Source organism: Dermochelys coriacea, chromosome 2, assembly GCF_009764565.3.
Source record: "Dermochelys coriacea isolate rDerCor1 chromosome 2, rDerCor1.pri.v4, whole genome shotgun sequence".
In the NCBI taxonomy this organism is placed as follows: Eukaryota; Metazoa; Chordata; order Testudines; family Dermochelyidae; genus Dermochelys; species Dermochelys coriacea.
Genome location: NC_050069.1, coordinates 230,993,380 through 231,010,286, shown reverse-complemented (window position 1 = coordinate 231,010,286; position 16,907 = coordinate 230,993,380). Strand labels below are relative to the sequence as shown.

The window sequence follows — 16,907 nt, the reverse complement described above, 5'->3', positions numbered from 1 at the left end:
AGTAAAGAGAAAGTATCCAAAGTCACTTTTGAATTCAACTTGTTTGTCTTCTGCTTCTGTGATTGCAAATTATCTGTCAAAGCAATGTCACCTCTTCACTGCTACTCATATCCCCTGTACTGCCATTGTTATGAAATCATCATCAAGCTACTGACTACCAAGATAAGATCTCACAATATTTTGGAACCAAGTGTTTGCAAACTATCACTATACTTGTATGGTGTCCTTTCCCTTTGTCTTGTCTATGTAAGTATAAGCATTTTGGGCCAAGGACTGTATTACTCTGTATTTGCATGGTGCCTAGCACAATGGAGTCCCATTCTCAGATGGCCACTGGGCATTACTATAACAATGTCCAAAAACCTTTCAGTAAAGCAAGTGGGAGTTGTGGTATCAAAGTACAGGTCACTACATATTTCCAACAACCTCCACAGAAGCTCACACAACCTATCTACTCATGCAGCTAACCGTTGGTACCATCCACATTAAATACGCTAGTATAAGCCTCTCTCCTACCTTTTGAATAATGTTTCTCCTTCCTTCCATAACTAAATGTTTTCAAGGATCCTGTTTGTCTCAATAAACAACCTTATTTAACCAGTTACACTGACCACTAACAGATCCCTTTACCGTTTTTTAAACCCCATTTTCACAATAATCTAGCACACCCATTCACCATGTTGTTCTAATTAGATGTCTTTTCCAACTCTAGTCCACGGAGTAAGTGTCTTGCAAGAAAGCACTGGAATTCAAAATTGAACTCTAGGACTGTCACTGTGGTTAACTATCATTTCTTCTCTGTCACTGTATTGACCATTGCAGCACTAAGGACATTCCAAAACAGACAAGAAACCAGCAATCAGGATGCAATGACAGAAACTCTTACATGCCTGAGCTCCAGTAAGAGAAAAAAATCAATGACGATTTATTCCTGGACATAAAGATATGAATGGGGACTTGGACTGAACATACAGTATAGGCTGTGTTCCCTGTAAGCTGCGTGGTTGGGCGGCCGCCCAGGGGAGATTCAAGTGCTGTGCAATTGATTAGCAGAGCCACATGTGTTTAGGTGCTCCTACCCATTGCTTTGCAGCCATGTTGCTCCTGCAGCTGCTCCCAGGACCCTCCTGCTGGCTGTGCAAAGTGTGGGGGGTGATGGGAAGGAGGCTGATGTCAGGGTATCCCCCTTCCCCTCCCACAGCCCCTGTACCCCATCTCCACAGAGCAGAGTAGAGGGGACAGGGCTCAGGACTCTCAGCAGCTCTGAGGTCTGAACGAGCCTTCGGGTGAGTGAGTGCCTTAAAGAGACAGCACACGGTCTCTCAGAAACTTCCTCAGCAGACAGCACACAATCTCTGTCTCACACACACAAACACACACAGTCTCTCCCCCTACCCCTCCCATGTACCCCATCTCCGCAGAGTGGGGAAGGAGGGACATGTTCAGGAGGAGGAGAACTTTCAGTGAGTGCCTTAAAGAGACAGCGCACGGGCATCTCCCACTTCCCCAGCAGTCAGCACACACAGTGTCCGTCTCACACACACACATCCACAGTTCCTATTGTTGTTACTTCTTGGTACTTCCTGCAATACACACATATTCTCTGTAATTTTATTCTTTCAAATTGTTTTATTTTAGTTTTTTTCTGGTCTATGCATTTCATAATTTTTATTTCTCTTACACTTAAATTTAATTCTTTGAGTAGTGAGTTCTAAAATGCCTAACTTGTCCTAGCTGGAGTAATTATCCCTATTGGTAACTTTTAAAAAATATATATTATATCTAGTTTTTTCCTTTCTGCTGGTGGCGCACAGCTGCACATTACCTTCGTGCACATAACAAAATGTATTCCACACATGATTGGAAAAAATTAGAGGGAACACTGAGAATAAGAAGCACAAATTAAGGGGCAAGATTCAAACACTGGACTGGTTCAGGCAGAAGAACAGGGAGCCAACGCAGCACTATTTCTGAACAAGAGGGAAATGAAAAAAAGTTATAATTTTAAAATTTCAACAGACAGAAGAATCATGTCCCAAGCATGCTCCTATGCCTGCAAATAATCATAATACAATACTACTTACTGGACCCTACTCTCCAGGTCCCTCATCCATGTCCCATGCATTCCATCTCTCCCAATATACCTTCAAGTTACATCTCTGATATGGAGGTTGTCAACCACCACGTCATCTTTTGCAGCTGCAACAGATGTGAAAAATTTCCACTCTCCTGTGGCTACCAATCCATCTGGTGATGTTTCCAATGTAGCGACTCTCCTCCTCCCTCTTCTTGCTTTGCCTGGAAACATGCCTGATAACATGAGTGGTGGAATCGAATCACTCTGTGATTGGTGAGCAATGAGGAGTGTAGAAAAAAGTTATTCTCTTACTTAGGGTCTCAAGTAATTGTGCTCTTTTTTAAATTCATCCTTCTCATCACCTCATCATTCATACTTTTGGTTATCCAGCTAATTTGAACATTTTTCTTTCAACCTCACAGAAGCCTTTGAAAGTTGTTGAATGTATTTTCTGCAAGCTATAGCCTTCTCTTCATTTCTTCGCGTATCATTGGTCCAATATTATTTAAACTCCCTAAATAGGAAGAACTATACAGTTGTTTCACCACCTGACAACAAAACCTAGGTGCTACCTACCTTGTACACTTCTGTGTTTACTTATTAGCATACTTATCTTCCTAACACTGATCGTCATTTCACATTTCTTGCTGGCATTATTCACAGCAATAAGCATTTTCTGAAGTTCTTCCCTACTCAAAGCTATGCAAACAAGGTCATCAGCATATCTTATGTTATTGATGTATATGCCATTGCCCTGTTTGCCCCACTTGGCATCTTCTAAACTTTCCCTCATACCTTCTACGCATAAGTTGAATAGCTACGAAGATTGGATGCAACGCTGGTGTACAGATTTATTGATGCTGCAATACTCTAATATTTCAGTTTGTTCACACTGCTGCTTTCTGTCTGGCTTTTTATTAGCTATAGATCTTGGAAATCAATATTACATTCTTCAAGAATATGTATCAACTTGTCAAGCTGCATTATCAAATGCCTATTCAAAATCTATAGTGCACATATACATTTCCCTTTACACATCTATCGCACACTCATATATGATCCTCAGAGCAAAAACTGCCTTCCTTGTGCCTATTCCTGAGTGGAAACCAAACCAACTTCTGCTAATTCTTGTCTTTAGTTGTCGATGCATCCATGTGCCAACGATTTTCAATAATTGTTCAGTGTGATCAAGCTTACAGTCTGATGCTGTTCACATTCTCTACCGTTGTTAATCTTTGGTAGAGGAACGAAGATGGATCTTTCATTGTGGGAACTAGAAAGAGCACTAAAAATTATAAAGTGAAGGAAAGCAGCTGGGGAGGTTCAAATGCTACAATTCCTGAATGGAGATTCAAAAACTTACCAGCTAAAACTTTGCAGTCATATGTATGTATGTATGTATGTATGTATGTATGTATATAATATATATATATATATATATATATATATATATATATATTATATATTATACACACACACATATATATATATATATATATATATATTATATATATATATAATATATAATATATAATATATATACACTACATACTATACAATAATGTACTTTGTAAAACAGTACAACATTCTATTTTCTTTTTATTGAGAATATATAATCTAGATTTGCAACTGCAGCTGGTCTGAATGTTTGTCTATAAATAAGACTCTGGAAAAAGGACAATTAACACTTCAAGTATACTGTTTAATGTCAATAAATCATAAATTCACTCATCCATAAACTTACTCACCATAACTAATACAAGTCATTACTTAATCATGATAAAAATAAATGCCTGCGACCATCAATAGTAAAATCCCACCACAAGTATAAAAAAGCATCTAAGAACTCCTTGCCATAAAACCACCAAAACAACATGAAATTTCTCTAGTAACATACATTAGAGCAAAGAGCAGTTGTAGTTTGGGCAGCAAGCACACTAGTATGCTATGCTAATTTAAGTTAGCAGCCTCAAGTGCAACACCTTGTCCAAACTACTGGCTCCTCACTCTATTGTTCACTAAGGACCTCACTTTTGCATCCATCTATTAAGCAAAATGCAGCACATTGATATAGTTGCTCACTAGTAACCAAACTGTCATGCTAAGTTGGATATCACCATCTTGCTTTCAATCGCCCAAAAACTACACTCCACTACCGTCTTGCAGATACCAAATGTACAGTTGAATCTGCATCTCTCAGGAATGGAGCAAAAATTGATATTAATGTCCTTCAGAAAATCAGTAAGGATAAAGACATAAATGTCAATGTTTTTCTTTGGGAGAGAGTCCCCCGCTGTACAAGTCCAGAATTTTGTTTCCTTAAATTCTGGCATCATGCACTTTGCCTAGCCATCCTGTGTACTCATAAAGGAATCTCCCACAGTGATTTACTAAGGCTTGCATCTGCACTGAGTAGTACCCTTTTCTGTTAATGTACTCCTGAATTTGTTGGTGGTGGAAGTACAGGCAGATCAAAAAATGAGCATTTAGATTCTATCAAGAGATACTGCACACTTTGGGAATCAGAACTGATTAAATCATAGAAATGTAGGGCTGCAAGGGAACTCATTAGGTCATTGTGTCCAGTCCTCTGCACTGAGGCAGGGCTAAGGATTATCTCTAGACCGTCCCTCACAGGTGTTTGTCTAACTTGTTCTTAAAAACCTCCAGTGATGGCAGTTAGGAGGTTTTTCCTAATGTCTAACCTAAATCTCCCTTGCTGCAATTTAAGACCACTACTTACTTGTCCTGTCCTCAGTGGGTAGGGAGAACAGTATATCACCCTCTTTTTATAACAACCTTTTACATACTTGAAGTCTTATGTCCCCCTTCAGCGGTCCCATGTTTTCTGGACCTTTAATTTTTTTTCTCTCCTCCGGACTTTCCAATTTGTCCACATCCCTCCCAAAATGTGGTACTCAGAACTGGACGCACTACTTCAGCTGAAACCTTATCAGTGCTGAGTAGAGTCGAAGAATTACTTCTCTTGTCTTGCTTACAACACTCCTGCTAATATATCCAGAATGATGTTTGCTTTTTTTGCAACAGCAATCCATTGTTGATTCATATTTAGTTTATGATCCACTATAACCTCTAGATCCTTTTTCTGCGGTACTCCTTCCTCAGTAGCCATTTCCCTTTTGTATTTATACAATTGATTATTCCTTCCTAAGCATAGTATTTTGCATTTATCCTTATTGAATTTTATCCTATTTATTTCAGACCATTTCTCCAGTTTGTCAAGATCATTTTGAATTCTAATGCTGTCTTCTTAAGTGCCTGCAATCCCTCTTCGCTTGGTATTGTCTGCAGACTTTACTAGTGTACCCTCTATGCCATTACCCAAATCATTTATGAAGATACTGAAAAGAATCAGACCCAGGACAGCTTCCTGAGGGAGCCCCCTCAATATGCCCTTTCAACATGACTGTGAATCATTGATACTCTCAGAGCTTTACAACCAGTGGTCTCCCCTCCTCTCCCATCTTATAGTAGGTGTGCCTAAGCTATATTTCCATAGTTTGGTTGTGAGAAGGTCATGTGAGAGAGTATCAGAAGCCTTACTAAAATCAAGATATCTCATATCTGCAGCTTCCCATTATCCCAGGCGTGGCCAACCTGAGCACAATATTTACCAATGAACATGGCCAAAGAGCCACAGTAATACATCAGCAGCCCCCCATCAGCTCCCCTCCCAGCGCCTCCTGCCCACTGGCAGCCCCGTCAATCAGCTCCTCCCCCTCCCTCACTGCACCTCCTGATCAGCTGTTTCATGGCATGCAGAAGGCTCTGGGGGAGAGGGGGAGAAGTGAGGGCATGGCAAGCTCAGGGGAAAGAGAGGCAAGGGGTCGAATGGGGGCAGGGTCTGTGGCAGAGCCACGGTTGAGCAGTGAGCACTCCCTGGCACACTGGAAAGTTGGCGCCTGTAGCTCCAGCCCCAGAGTCAATGCCTATAAAAGGAGCCGCATACAAACTTCTGAAGAGCCGCATGTGGCTCCGGAGCCACAGGTTGGCCGCCCCTGCCCTATCCCAAAGGCCCATTACCCTGTCAAAGAAGGACATTAGATTGGTTTGACATGATTGGTTCTTGAGAAATCCATGCTGACTATTACTTATCACCTTATTTTCTTCTAGTTGTTTACAAATTGACCTATTTGCTCCATTACCTTTCCAGGTACCATAATTAAGCTGACTGGTCTCTAATTCCCTGGGTTGTCCTTATTCCACTTTTTATAGCTAGGTACTATATTTGCCCCTTTCTGGTCCTCAGGTATATCTTCCATCCTCCATGAGTTCTCAAAGATAATTGCTAATGGCTCAAAGATCTCTTCAGCCAGTTCCTTAAGTATTCTAGAATGTCTTTCATCAGGCCTTGCTGATTTGCAGACATCTAACTTATCTAAATAATTCTTAACCTGTTCTTTCCCTAGTTAGTTTCAGACCTCATTTACACTGATGTTTCCTATGTTAGTCATTCGATCACTACTAACCTTTTGGGGGAAAACAAACAAAAAAAGGGCATTTAATACATTGGCCACTGCTGTGTTTTCTCTCATTGTCTTTCCTTCCTCGTTAAGTAATGGGCCTACTCTGTCCTTGGTCTTCCTCTTGCTTCCAATATATTTGTAAGATGTTTTCTTGTTACCCTTTATATCCCTAGCTAATTTAATTTGGGGTGGGGTGCTTTTTGGGGGGGGGGTCTGGTTTTGTCCTTAGCCTTTCTAATTTCGTTCCTATATACTTGTGTTATTGTTTTTATATTAATCCTTTGTAATTTGATCTAGTTTCCACTTTTGTATGACTCTTTTTGAGTTTCAGGTCACTGAGGATATCTTCATTAACCAGGGTGGATGCTTACCATACTTTCTATCTTTCCTTCGCATTGGGATAGTTGGTTCTTGTGCCCTTAATATATATTTAAAAACTGCCAACTTTCCAGCTCGCTTTTTTCCCTTAGACTTGCTTCCCATGGGATCTTACCTCCCAATTCCCTGAATTTGCAAATGTCTGCCTTCCTGAAGTCTATTGTCCTTATTCTACTGTTTTCCCTCCTACCATTTCTTAGAATCATGAATCTATCATTTCTTAGAATCTATCATTTCATGATCATTTTCACCCAAGCTGCCTTCCACCTTCAAATTTTCAACCAGTTTCTCCCTCTTTGTGAGAATCAAAACTAGAACAGTCTCTCCACATTGCATTTTCACCTTCTGTAATAAAAAATTGTCTCTAGTGAATTCCAAGAACTTACTGAATAGTCTGTGCCCTGCTGTATTATTTCCCAACGGATGTCTGCTGGGATTTCAGTAAGGCATTTGATACAGTTCCACATGGAGAAAAGGAGTACTTCTGGCACCTTAGAGACTAACAAATTTATTTGAGCATAAGTTTTCGTGAGCTACAGCTCACTTCATCGGATGCATTCGGTAGAAAATAGAGTGGGGAGATTTATATACACACACAGAGAACATGAAACAATGGGTTTTATCATACACACTGTAAGGAGAGTGATCACTTAAGATGAGCCATCACCAGCAGGAGGCGGGGGGGAGGAGGAAAACCTTTCATGGTGACAAGCAAGGTGGGCCATTTCCAGCAGTTAACAAGAACGTCCGAGGAACAGTGGGGGGTGGGGTTGAGGGGGAAGTTTCCACATGGGAAATTATTAGTTAAATTGGAGAAGATGGGGATTAATATGAGAACTGAAAGGTGGATAAGGAACTGGTTAAAGGGGAGACAAGTTATACTGAAAGGTGAACTGTCGGGCTGGATGGAGGTTACTAGTAGAGTTCTTTAGGAATCGGTCCTGGAACCTGTCTTATTTAACATTTTTATTAATGACTTTGGCACAAAAGTGGAGTATGTTAATAAAATCTGTGGATTACACAAAATTGAGAGGTATTGCAAATATGAAGGAGGACTGGAATATCATACAAGACGATCTAGATGACTTTGAAAACTAGAGTAATAGAGATGGAATGAAATTTAATAGTGCAAAGTCATGCACTTTGGGATTAACAAGAAGAACTTTTGCTATAAGATGGGGATTTATCAATTGGAAGTGACAAAGAAGGAGAAAGACCAGGGTGTATTGGATGATCACAGGATGACTACGAGCTGTCAATGTGATGCAACTGTGTAAAAGGCTAACGCAGTCCTAGGATACATCATGTGAGGTATTTCCAGTAGAGAGACAGGGAACTGTTAGTTCCATTGCACAAAGCACTGGTGATACCTCATCTGAAATACTATGTGCAATTCTGGTCTTCCATGTTTAAGAAAGATGAATTCAACCTGGAAGAGGTGCAGAGAAGGGGCTACTAGGATGATCAGAGGAATGGAAAACCTACCTTTGAGAGGAAACTCAAAGAGCTTGGCTTGTTTAGCCTGACCAAAAGAACGTTGAGGGGAGAAATGATTGCTCTGTATACATACATGAGAGGGATAAATACCAGGGAGGGAAAGTAGTTATTTAAGTTAATCACCAATGTTGACACAAGAACAAATGGCTATAAACTGGCCATCAATAACTTTAGGTTTGAAATAAGATGGTTTTTGACCATCAGAGGAGTGAAGTTCTGGAACAGCCTTCCAAGCGGAGTAGTGGGGGCAAAAAACCTAACTGGCTTCAAGACTGAACTTGATAAGTTTATCAAGATGAAGGTATGATGAGACTGCCTACAACAGCATGCAGCCAGTCTGCATCTGCTAGTAGTAATATCTCCAACAGCCGATGATGGGACACTAGCTGGGGAGGGCTCTGAATTACTACAGAGAATTCTTTCCCAGGTGTCTGGCTACTGGGTCTTGCCCACATGCTCAGGGTCTAACTGATCAACGTATTTGGGGTTGGAAAGGAATTTCCTCCCAGGTCAGATTGGCAGAAAGGGGGTTTCACCCTTCTCTGCAGCATGGGGTATGGGTCACTTGCAGGTTAAACTAGTGTAAAAAGTGAATTCGCTATAACTCAAAGTCTTTAAATCATGATTTGAGCATTTCAGTAACTCAGCCAGAGGTTATGGGTCTATTACAGGAGTGGGTGGGTGAGGTTCTGTGGCCTGCGATGCATAGGAGGTCAGGTTAGAGGACTATGATGGTCCCTTCTGGCCTTAAAGTATATGAGTACTCTTGGTAGTTGAAGTCCCCCATCACCACCAAGACCTGTGCTTTGGATGATTCCTTGTGCTTAAATAAATTTGTGTGTCACCTGTGTGGCCAAACTTCATCACAGTATGTCAGTCATGCCTGACACAAGGTGTGCTGCCTAGCAGCATCTTCACTACCTGAACGGAGCATGCCACAAACATGAGATGCTCTACACCAGCGATTCTCAAACTGTGGGTCAGGACACAGTTTTAATGGGGTCGCCAGGGCTGGCCTTAGACTTGCTGGGGCCTGAAGCCGAAGCCAAAGTGCAAATCCCACTGCCCGGGGCCAAAGCCCGAGACCTACAGCTCTGGGGCTGAAGCCCAAGCCCCACCACCCCGGCCCGTGGACCTTGGGCTTTGACCCCCCCAACCTGGAGCAGTGGGGCTCGGGTAGGGTCAGGCTGTGGTCTCCCTTCCTCGGGTCGTGTAGTAATTTTTGTTGCCAGATGGGGATCACAATGTAATGAAGTTTGAGAACCCCTGCTCTACACTAATAGAGTAAGTGGGCAAACAACAAGGCTGCTATCATGAGGCACTCTTTTGTTAACAGGATGTATGTTCCTTCCAGGTGATCACAGATGGCATTTAGAAAACAAGGAGCTTGCCAGCAAGCACCTGAATGACAAAAGTCCAGCACCAGATAATGTATTGCAGGCATGAGAAAAGTCAAACAGGGAGGTATTCCTGTCTTGCTGCTGGGTTTTCCTGCTCAGGCTTGCGTAAGTGTCAGAAGTGTGAGAACACTCACAAAAATGCTGCTGAACCTGTCATTCACAATGATGATGTGTCCATCGAGAGAGATTTTGTAAGTAGACTATCAGAGTGTATTTTACTCAGGAAATAAGCACTACAGTGCCAAGAGCAATACATAGTTCAAAATGAACACTAGATTTGAATAAGAAAATAAAATGTTGATTTATATAGATAATCACATCAATTCATACCAATCCAGATAAGCTGTCACTGTCTTAAAAATATTTAAGAAATAAATGTCATATACAAGAGGATTCCAGTAAAAAGGTTTGTGTTTTTCTTTTCTCAGTGCTGTTGCTGAGAAAAATATACTGGCTGTCAAATAAAACAGTAATATTTTAGAGACTAACAAATTTATTAGAGCATAAGCTTTCGTGAGCTACAGCTCACTTCATCGGATGCATTTGGTGGAAAAAACAGAGGAGAGATTTATATACACACACACAGAGAACATGAAACAATGGGTTTATCATACACACTGTAGGAGAGTGATCACTTAAGATAAGCCATCACCAACAGCAGGGGGGGGGAAGGAGGAAAACCTTTCATGGTGACAAGCAGGTAGGCTAATTCCAGCAGTTAACAAGAATATCAGAGGAACAGTGGGGGGTGGGGTGGGAGGGAGAAATACCATGGGGAAATAGTTTTACTTTGTGTAATGACTCATCCATTCCCAGTCTCTATTCAAGCCTAAGTTAATTGTATCCAGTTTGCAAATTAATTCCAATTCAGCAGTCTCTCGTTGGAGTCTGTTTTTGAAGCTTTTTTGTTGAAGTATAGCCACTCTTAGGTCTGTGATCGAGTGACCAGAGAGATTGAAGTGTTCTCCAACTGGTTTTTGAATGTTATAATTCTTGACGTCTGATTTGTGTCCATTCATTCTTTTACGTAGAGACTGTCCAGTTTGGCCAATGTACATGGCAGAGGGGCATTGCTGGCACATGATGGCATATATCACATTGGTAGATGCGCAGGTGAACGAGCCTCTGATAGTGTGGCTGATGTGATTAGGCCCTATGATGGTATCCCCTGAATAGATATGTGGACAGAGTTGGCAACGGGCTTTGTTGCAAGGATAGGTTCCTGGGTTAGTGGTTCTGTTGTGTGGTGTGTGGTTGCTGGTGAGTATTTGCTTCAGATTGGGGGGCTGTCTGTAAGCAAGGACTGGTCTGTCTCCCAAGATCTGAGAGAGCGATGGCTCGTCCTTCAGGATAGGTTGTAGATCCTTGATGATGCGTTGGAGGGGTTTTAGTTGGGGGCTGAAGGTGATGGCTAGTGGCGTTCTGTTGTTTTCTTTGTTGGGCCTGTCCTGTAGTAGGTGACTTCTGGGTACTCTTCTGGCTCTGTCAATCTGTTTCTTCACTTCAGCAGGTGGGTACTGTAGTTGTAGGAATGCATGATAGAGATCTTGTAGGTGTTTGTCTCTGTCTGAGGGGTTGGAGCAAATGCGGTTATATCGTAGCGCTTGGCTGTAGACAATGGATCGAGTGGTATGATCTGGATGAAAGCTAGAGGCATGTAGGTAGGAATAGCGGTAAGTAGGTTTCCGATATAGGGTGGTGTTTATGTGACCATCGCTTATTAGCACCGTAGTGTCCAGGAAGTGGATCTCTTGTGTGGACTGGTCCAGGCTGAGGTTGATGGTGGGATGGAAATTGTTGAAATCATGGTGGAATTCCTCAAGAGCTTCTTTTCCATGGGTCCAGATGATGAAGATGTCATCAATGTAGCGCAAATAGAGTAGGGGCATTAGGGGACGAGAGCTGAGGAAGCGTTGTTCTAAGTCAGCCATAAAAATGTTGGCATACTGTGGGGCCATGCGGGTACCCATCGCAGTGCCGCTGATTTGAAGGTATACATTGTCACCAAATGTGAAATAGTTATGGGTCAGGACAAAGTCACAAAGTTCTGCCACCAGGTTAGCCGTGACAGTATCGGGGATACTGTTCCTGACGGCTTGTAGTCCATCTTTGTGTGGAATGTTGGTGTAGAGGGCTTCTACATCCATAGTGGCTAGGATGGTGTTTTTAGGAAGATCACCAATGGACTGTAGTTTCCTCAGGAAATCGGTGGTGTCTCGAAGATAGCTGGGAGTGCTGGTAACGAAGGGCCTGAGGAGGGAGTCTACATAGCCAGACAATCCTGCTGTCAGGGTGCCAATGCCTGAGATGATGGGGCGTCCAGGATTTCCAGGTTTATGGATCTTGGGTAGCAGATAGAATACCCCAGGTCCTGGCTCCAGGGGTATGTCTGTGCGGATTTGTTCTTGTGCTTTTTCAGGGAGTTTCTTGAGCAAATGCTGTAGTTTCTTTTGGTAACTCTCAGTGGGATCAGAGGGTAATGGCTTGTAGAAAGTGGTGTTGGAGAGCTGCCTAGTAGCCTCTTGTTCATACTCTGACCTATTCATGATGACGACAGCACCTCCTTTGTCAGCCTTTTTGATTATGATGTCAGAGTTGTTTCTGAGGCTGTGGATGGCACTGTGTTCTGCATGGCTGAGGTTATGGGGTAAGCGATGCTGCTTTTCCACAATTTCAGCTCGTGCACGTCGGCGGAAGCAGTCTATGTAGAAATCCAGGCTGCTGTTTCGACCTTCAGGGGAGTCCACCTAGAATCCTTCTTTTTGTAGTGTTGGCAGGAAGGTCTCTGTGGGTTAATATGTTGGTCAGAGGTGTGTTGGAAATATTCCTTGAGTCTGAGACGTCGAAAATAGGATTCTAGGTCACCACAGAACTGTATCATGTTCGTGGGGGTGGAGGGGCAAAAGGAGAGGCCCCGAGATAGGACAGATTCTTCCGCTGGGCTAAGAGTATAGTTGGATAGATTAACAATATTGCTGGGTGGGTTACGGGAACCATTGTTGTGGCCCCTTGTGGCATATAGTAGTTTAGATAGCTTAGTGTCCTTTTTCTTTTGTAGAGAATCAAAGTGTGTTTTGTAAATGGCTTGTCTAGTTTTTGTAAAGTCCAGCCACGAGGAAGTTTGTGTGGAAGGTTGGTTCTTTATGAGAGTATCCAGTTTTGAGAGCTCATTCTTAATCTTTCCCTGTTTGCTGTAGAGGATGTTGATCAGGTGGTTCCGCAGTTCCTACAACTACAGTACCCACCTGCTGAAGTGAAGAAACAGATTGACAGAGCCAGAAGAGTACCCAGAAGTCACCTACTACAGGACAGGCCCAACAAAGAAAACAACAGAACGCCACTAGCCATCACCTTCAGCCCCCAACTAAAACCCCTCCAACGCATCATCAAGGATCTACAACCTATCCTGAAGGACGAGCCATCGCTCTCTCAGATCTTGGGAGACAGACCAGTCCTTGCTTACAGACAGCCCCCCAATCTGAAGCAAATACTCACCAGCAACCACACACCACACAACAGAACCACTAACCCAGGAACCTATCCTTGCAACAAAGCCCGTTGCCAACTCTGTCCACATATCTATCAGGGGATACCATCATAGGGCCTAATCACATCAGCCACACTATCAGAGGCTCGTTCACCTGCGCATCTACCAATGTGATATATGCCATCATGTGCCAGCAATGCCCCTCTGCCATGTACATTGGCCAAACTGGACAGTCTCTACGTAAAAGAATGAATGGACACAAATCAGACGTCAAGAATTATAACATTCAAAAACCAGTTGGAGAACACTTCAATCTCTCTGGTCACTCGATCACAGACCTAAGAGTGGCTATACTTCAACAAAAAAGCTTCAAAAACAGACTCCAACGAGAGACTGCTGAATTGGAATTAATTTGCAAACTGGATACAATTAACTTAGGCTTGAATAGAGACTGGGAATGGATGAGTCATTACACAAAGTAAAACTATTTCCCCATGGTATTTCTCCCTCCCACCCCACCCCCCACTGTTCCTCTGATATTCTTGTTAACTGCTGGAATTAGCCTACCTGCTTGTCACCATGAAAGGTTTTCCTCCTTCCCCCCCCTGCTGTTGGTGATGGCTTATCTTAAGTGATCACTCTCCTTACAGTGTGTATGATAAACCCATTGTTTCATGTTCTCTGTGTGTGTGTATATAAATCTCTCCTCTGTTTTTTCCACCAAATGCATCCGATGAAGTGAGCTGTAGCTCACGAAAGCTTATGCTCTAATAAATTTGTTAGTCTCTAAGGTGCCACAAGTACTCCTTTTCTTTTTGCGAATACAGACTAACACGGCTGCTACTCTGAAACCAGTAATATTTTAGGTATCTGCATAGAAAAAATGCATCAAATGTATTAAATTTATAAATTATCATTATACACATCAGTCAGTGTACAAACTGGTACAAGCTGGTGTACAAACACTTCTCTTAAGGGAAAATAGCAAAATAGTCCAGCCTACAGTAAAAGGTTAGTATTCCTATGAAAAACAAATTATGGGGGTTGGGTAATACTTGCAACCAAAAGATAGACATGGTAATTTATTGCATAATATCTGTTAGACTGATAATTGTAGAAAATATTGATGCATAAAACATCCCAGGAGGGCAAGAATTTTTAGTTCTTTCATATATTTTATTGCCCATAAATAAATAATTTTCACTCAAATTGGCTGTTTGCAATATTTTTTTCTTGTGTATGACTTCTAAGTTTCTCTGTCCATTCAATTCTGCCTTTAATATCATTTCCATATACATTACAATCATTTTCAGCCAACTTGGGCCTTTAAAGGGCAAATATTAATGAAGTTATGGACAAGAACCCTTTGTCACTATAGTGTCAAATTATAACTTTGGACTTGCCTTGACAGAAAAATCCAGGGTTTCTTGGGGAGAACTTTTAACATGTCTCTCAGGCTATTGGCTATATAAATCTGCAGAGAGTACGAGTGCCCCGCCAAGCTCATTTTCTAAACACAATAACTGGTCTCACCGTACTGCCTTCCAAAAAATTACATGACTTTGACCACTTTTCCCATAATTCCCCCTTGATTACAGAAGGCCTTTCAAAACTTCCCACAAGACAATGCTGTGCCAGTAGGTACCTAGAAAGGAAGTGAACTGTAATGGTGGAGTATAGTGCCTCTGTGGATGTGGGGCAAAAATCGCACCCAAAATAATGTGATACTGTGATCACACTGAACCGTTAGTACAATAGTACCAATATAGGTACCAATTCATTTATCAGCAATTCAGTTCTCTAGTTCTTAAACTGCAGTCTGTGAAACATTTGCTTGTGGTTCCCAGAAAGCTGACCAATTATAAGGTGGAGGTGTCTGGGGAAGTGGGAGAGTTAATGGGAACCTTGAATTTTGAAGTCGTACTAATATATACAAAATGAATAATTAATTTGTAGTTTATAAGTCCTAAACACAAAAAGTGAGGAGTATTGAAGAAACTTGATCCCTGAAATATATTTCATATTTAATAGCACAGGTTTTTTTTAGATCATGAGTGGCTTTACTTGCTTATCAAAATAAGGTGAACCAGAGATCTCTACCTTTAAAGCAGCTAGCTCACTGACAGTGTAATTGTCTTTAAAAGTGTAACTGCCTTTACCTTAACTTATCTGTGTAATATAGTACTGAAAAATGTGAAGCTAATCACTGATAAGAAACCAACTACACAAAAAATCAAATGGGCAGGCAGAAAATAACTGCCGATCATGTATATGTAACTTTACATTTTGGAAAAACAGAAGGAGGACTTGTGGCACCTTAGAGACTAACAAATTTATTTGAACATAAGGTTTCGTGAGCTACGGCTCACTGCATGCATCCGATGAGCTGTATGAGTCACGTCAGTCAGATACCAACGCCTCGCTGTCCACAGCGCTCTCACCAGTGAGCATTTCCGTCCCCTTTGTGTGCGTGTCTCTGTCCCTCGTGACGGAGCGCGGCCCCGAGAGCGCAGTGGTGGCACCGTCGGCCGGGCTCAGCACAGCCCACCCTCGTGCCTACCCCTTGGTCCCAGCTGTCTCTGCCCCTCCCCCAGAAAACAAAGCCGTGAACAACAGGGGCTCGCGCGGGGCAGGCAGGCAAAACAAGTTTGAGGGGAGGAGCAGGGGACAACAAGGAGCGTGGGGAAGGGGCGCACCCGAGCTGATGGTGACAGACCCGGGGGGGGGGGAGGAAGGGAGGGAGGGGGCAGGCAGCACAGACAGCAGAGTGGGGAGTGCCCGACAGGTGGGGGGAGCGTTGGGTACCAGACAGCAAGGGCCGGGCGGGGGGGGGGGGCTGGGTGCCTGGCAGCAGGGGCGGGGCCGGGCCGGGGCCGCTCGTGTCTGTGCCACTTACCCACATCCTGGTCAAAGGGGTTGGTGGCGAAGAGCGGCATCTCGGGTCCGCGCGCTGGGGGGTGGGGAACAGCCTCTCCCTCCCCTCCCGGTCGCGGGGTACGGTGTGTGGCGTGAGAGTGCGATGGAGGGGCGGGGGAAGGGGACTCTCCGCGGCGGCCTCAGCTCCTCCTCCCTGTCAGGGCATAGCTCAGGCACCACCTCGCCGTGCTCGCAGAGCATGCCGGGAAATAGCAGGGCTGCCCTCTCCAATGCCTGACCCGAAGACGCCCCTCAGCACAGGCACAAAGGGCTGGGAGGGGCTCTACCCTCCCGCTGTATGATAATCCCGGTGCTTGCATTGCCCCTGCCTCCCCAGGATGGGTCGTTGGAGGGAGCGGCGGGTCAGCCAGCAGAGGAGGCCCCTCAGGCGCTCTCAGGGCAGCTCTGCCCCTGACAGTCGGTGACTGACACACACGCCCCTCCCGTCAGACGGGAGCAAGTGGGAGCCGGGACTTTGCACCTGCTAGCAAGTGGCCCCGGACCGTCCCACGCGGGGGGTGCTGTCCCTTTAAGGCGTCGGGAGGGAGAGCGGCTCGCCCCCTCCCCACTAGCGGCTCCCGGGCCCTGCGGCGTCCCCCGCAGCACCTGCTCCCAGGCCCCGCGTTTCCAGGGGCGCAGCTCGCGCGCCTTAGCCTCGCATCGTA

At 43.6% G+C, this 16,907-nt stretch overlaps 1 protein-coding gene across 2 annotated transcripts in view; it reads right to left on the bottom strand.

The window, feature by feature from the left end:
- STAM (signal transducing adaptor molecule) overlaps positions 1-16,494 on the bottom strand; it is an 88,672-nt gene extending 72,178 nt beyond the window's left edge. The window contains exon 1 of one of the 2 annotated variants that reach the window (XM_038391195.2): positions 16,223-16,494. In XM_038391195.2, the coding sequence (XP_038247123.1) occupies positions 16,223-16,262 (40 nt within the window). In that variant the 5' untranslated portion in view covers positions 16,263-16,494. Of the gene's footprint in view, positions 1-2,144; positions 2,292-16,222 lie in introns of those variants that run through there. The other variant, XM_043509396.1, reaches the window with a different exon arrangement.
- Positions 16,495-16,907: the final 413 nt, after the last annotated feature.